General features: G+C 37.9%; 1 protein-coding gene across 1 annotated transcript in view; it reads left to right on the top strand.

Annotated features, from left to right (window-relative positions):
• Positions 1 to 539: 539 nt before the first annotated feature.
• The window catches only part of LOC103069250 (zinc finger protein 182), a 6,540-nt gene continuing 3,744 nt past the window's right edge, over positions 540 to 3,335 (top strand). The window contains exons 1-2 of the mRNA XM_007450859.1: positions 540 to 660; positions 975 to 1,067. Coding sequence (XP_007450921.1) covers positions 540 to 660; positions 975 to 1,067 — 214 coding nt within the window. The remainder of the gene's footprint in view (positions 661 to 974; positions 1,068 to 3,335) is intronic.

The raw sequence follows: 3,335 nt of genomic DNA, 5'->3' as shown, positions 1-3,335 counted from the left end.
TTTTTGAATGTTTCCCCTACACCAAGCTTATGAAAACATTTTCCTATATTATTTTCCAGACACTTCATCGTGTTACCTTTCACATTAGATTTACAAATTACCTGTAGCAGATTTTTGTATATAGGAGAGTTAGGGGGTTAAATGTCATTTTTGTCCCCATATAGATATCTGGTAACCCATCCACATTTACTTGAAAATATCATCCTGTCACCACTGTTTTGCAGTTTCAACTTTATCATAACTCAGGTGTCCGTACATATTTGGATTATCTTTTTAGTTCTACTGGACTATATGTCTATCTGTCTATCCTTGTGCTAATGCCACATTGTCTTAAATATTCTGTTATTTAATGTAATAGTTTCTCTACCATGACTTGTGATTTTTTTTCCCACAAAGTAGGTCACTAACTTGATAGTTATCCTGTATTAAATTATCATCATGAACTGGGAACCCAGTCAGAAGTTCCCCTATATTCATTCCATCCTTATCACCCAGTGGTAAGCATATTAGAATAAAAGAATGTGCAATTATAGGGACTCATGACATTTGAGGATGTGGCTGTGGATTTCACCCAGGAGGAGTGGCAATACCTGAACCCTCCACAGAGGAACCTGTACAGAGATGTGATGCTGGAGACCTACAGCAACCTGGTCTCTGTGGGTAAGAATGGCTTCCTCAGGTAATTTTGCTGTTTATGATTATTCTGTCCAATAGAACGCCTTTCCTTTCTCAAGTTTGGAAACTTCCAAGGCCTCTGAACTGATTGAAGAGTTTGTCATTAAATTCCATGGATCAGAGTTCCTTTTCCCCCTTTGCTTTCCTGACAAGGTGTTTGTGAACTCAAAACTCAGGTGAATTGGTTTGACGACCATTGTGTCAAGTGATGTATTGCTTGTACTGCCCCAAACTCCACCTTCCTTTTCCTCAGAGGCTCTGAAGACCAAGGAGGTATTGCTGTCATTTCTCATTAGCAGGGCAGCAGGTTACCAAACCAGATCTCATCCTTAAATTGGAGGTAGAAGAGCCATGCCTGCCAGAAGGAAAAATCCCAATTTGGAGCTTTCCAGGTAAGTGGGATTGACTCAGGCTATGGGGACAGGAGGTCCAGCTTGTCAGTCAGGGGTGAGGACCTGTGAAAGGACTTTCAGGAATATCTCAGGAATGGTTGTTGGAAGACAGGGACATGAACACCTAAGACACCCCCTCCCCTATCCTACACCCACCAGACCACTCTCCTTAGGTTGGTGCTCACCGATAAGTTTCTGCACAGCTCCATTTCCCTGTATAAAGCTGTCTTGTAAATGACAGTCCCCTGGCCCCACGCCCTGCCACTTCTATCGTTCTTACCTCCCACTGCTCATCTGAAGCCAGGCCCATATGAGTCACAGGCCTAGGCACTAATGCTGTAATTCCAGATTGGATTACCTGATTCCATCCAGTTTAGACATTCCTATCAGATTTGTTCTCCTAAAGCATCTTGATTCTCTCTTTAACAACAGCTTTATTAAGATATAATTAACATACAATAAAATTCACTCTTTTGGAATGAAACTCAAAAACTCAGGATGTTTAGAATATTCACAGAATATACTGTCTAACCATCACCACTATCTAATTCTAGAACATTATCATCATCCTCCAAAGAAACTCCTATCCCTTATCAGTCACTCTCCATTCCCCAACCCCCATCCCCCAACAAGCACTAATCTACTTTCTATCTCTATAGTTTTGCCTATTCTGGACATTTCTTATAAATGGAACCATACAAAATGTGGAATTTTATGTCTGGTTTCTTTCATTTGGCATGTTTTCAAGGTTTGTCCATACTGTAGCATGTGTCATCACTTTTTATGGTGGAATGATATTTCATTGTATGGATATTCCACATTTTGTTTATCCATTCATCTGTTGATGGACATTTAGGTTATTTCCACTTTTTGGGTATTATAGATAATACTGCTATGAACATTCATGTAGAAGTTTTGAAATGTACATTTTCATTTCTTTTGAGAACATACATAGAAGTGGAGTTGTTAGACCATGTGATAGCTGTTTGTGTTAACATTTTGTGGAACTGCCAAACTGTGTGAATATCCTGTTCCTCCAAAATTTTTACCCAGTGGTTTTAACGTTCACTGATGACTCTTGCCTGAATCAGTTATTACTAAGATGGTTAGAAAAATGGTGCATTTTCTATCATTCCTTCTACATTTGTAAGTTGGCATTTTTCTGTAAAGAATTTTCCTTCTTTGTTGATTAGCTGGAATACTTCAATAAAGAGGGATTGCCCTCCATCTATTACAGTTGACCCTTGAACAACACAGGTTTGAACTGTGCAAGTCCACTTATATGCGTTTTTCAATGGTAATGGTACAGTGCTAGATGATCTGTGGTTGGTTAAATCCATGGATGTGGGACCGCAGACTAGGAGGAGAAACTACCTATATGGAGGGCCAACTATAAGTTACAATTGGATTTTCAACTGTGCAGAAGGTCAGTGCCCCTAACCCCTGCATTGTTCAAGGGTCAACTGTATTTGGTTATATATGAGTTACATGTATTTTTCCATTTCTTTATCAGTTTTCAAAATGAGTTGGTTTTGTAGCATCATTCAAAGCCTAGTATGTCTTTTTGGAGTATCATTTATGGACTTATGGATTTAAACACTTATGTTTTGATCCATTGCCTTATCCTTATTATAAATCAAACTGCTCTATCTCTGGCCAGTGAAAACCCCTTCAAGTTGGGTCCCTAGTCTTTGGTAGCTTCCTTGCTTTCTGTTGTTACAAGATGTTCCAGGCTCATATTATACAGTTCCTTTCTCTGCCCTGGAATCAGCTATTTCTCCAAGGAGCCTTGGTTCTTTTTAGTGGTAAATAATGTTTTGTGACCACAATTTGGATGTTAGGGAATTGTTTCTAGGCCTTTTCATTGACATAGCTAGGAACTACGTAAACAAAGATTTTTAAGAGAAAGACATGTATTCAAATGTATATTTCCAAATCAAATTCTGGACTTGAAGGTTTTTAATTTATTAATCTTACATCTGATGGTAATATTGTTAATATTATTCTGAGACTGCTGAATGTGTATAGTGGGTTGAATCAATTGAGGTAATCATGTTGGTGCCATTGAGAATCAAGACTTTTTAGCATGATTGTTAGGAAATACAGATGAGGGGATATTTATTACTATTAGGGAATCCTTTTATTTTCGATTTTGCTTTATGAATATATAAAATATTTGCAAAATATTAACTTGGTTCCAAAATCAAACCTAGAAAATAAAATCAAACCTAGAAAACAAGGTATATTCAAAGAAGTCCAGCCTCTTTC

Source organism: Lipotes vexillifer, unplaced genomic scaffold (genome assembly GCF_000442215.2).
Source record: "Lipotes vexillifer unplaced genomic scaffold, Lipotes_vexillifer_v1.1 scaffold129, whole genome shotgun sequence".
Classification (NCBI taxonomy): domain Eukaryota; kingdom Metazoa; phylum Chordata; class Mammalia; order Artiodactyla; family Lipotidae; genus Lipotes; species Lipotes vexillifer.
Note: the sequence above shows the minus strand (reverse complement) of the source record. Positions and strands in the feature narration are given on the sequence as shown.